Source organism: Echinops telfairi, unplaced genomic scaffold (assembly GCF_000313985.2).
Source record: "Echinops telfairi isolate 266 unplaced genomic scaffold, ASM31398v2 ScPeMD7_70;HRSCAF=299, whole genome shotgun sequence".
Classification (NCBI taxonomy): domain Eukaryota; kingdom Metazoa; phylum Chordata; class Mammalia; order Afrosoricida; family Tenrecidae; genus Echinops; species Echinops telfairi.
In genome coordinates, this window is record NW_022103968.1 from 14711008 (window position 1) to 14711808 (window position 801).

General features: G+C 47.8%; 1 protein-coding gene across 1 annotated transcript in view; it reads right to left on the minus strand.

The window, feature by feature from the left end:
* Positions 1–370: 370 nt before the first annotated feature.
* The window catches only part of FHIP2A (FHF complex subunit HOOK interacting protein 2A), a 15477-nt gene continuing 15046 nt past the window's right edge, over positions 371–801 (minus strand). The window contains exon 4 of the mRNA XM_045291414.1: positions 371–382. Within this exon, the coding sequence (XP_045147349.1) occupies positions 371–382 (12 nt within the window). The remainder of the gene's footprint in view (positions 383–801) is intronic.

An 801-nucleotide genomic window follows, 5' to 3' on the forward strand; every position in this document is an offset into this window, starting at 1 on the left:
ACTCATCACTCCTCCTTGGAGACATTAGTGGGTTTGAACTGTCGACCTTGCGGTACACTGCTTAGGCGACAGGGCCACAGGGCTCCTCCCACTCAAGACTGCTTGGTTATAGCCCGTGGTTGTTAACTTGGTCAGACTCACACCAAGTCCAACATAGGAGCACAGAAAACAACACACACAAAGCTGATGAATCCTGGCTCTCTAGGAAGCTTCACCCAGCTGAGAGGTCTGGACCGTGAGACTGACAAATGCTTTGGTTCGGTGCCGTCAAGTTGATTCTGACTCAGGCCAGAACACGGACGTGCCACCGTGGGGGGGATTCCAACACGCAGTGACTGTGCAGCGGGAGCAGACTGCCCTGTCGGGTTCCCTAGGTGACCACCTGGTGATGGAAGACGGCTTGTTGATGGAGCGCAGCTCTCCCCCGCCGAGCTGGAATAAATATTTAACTAACAGCTACCGAAGAACCAGCAGTTCATCCATAATTTAAAACTAATCGCAGATTGGTTTCCTCAACACCATCTCAATGTTAAATCAAGAATTATGCCAGGCCATTTTATTTCAAAGTGTATGTCCCTTGACATGGTTAAGGCATGGCACAATTCCATCCCAATATCTTCCTGTCAACATCAGGAGGGAGGGAGTCTACATCACACACTCATTTCTCGAATAGCAAAAGGCTTGTCTGTTATTCTCTAATTTTCACAAGTGCTAAAGATTCCACTTGAAATGGCATTGAAGGCCTTCAGAATTGAGCTTAAAGAGGTCTACTAAATCCACGTAGCACTAACTGTACTAACA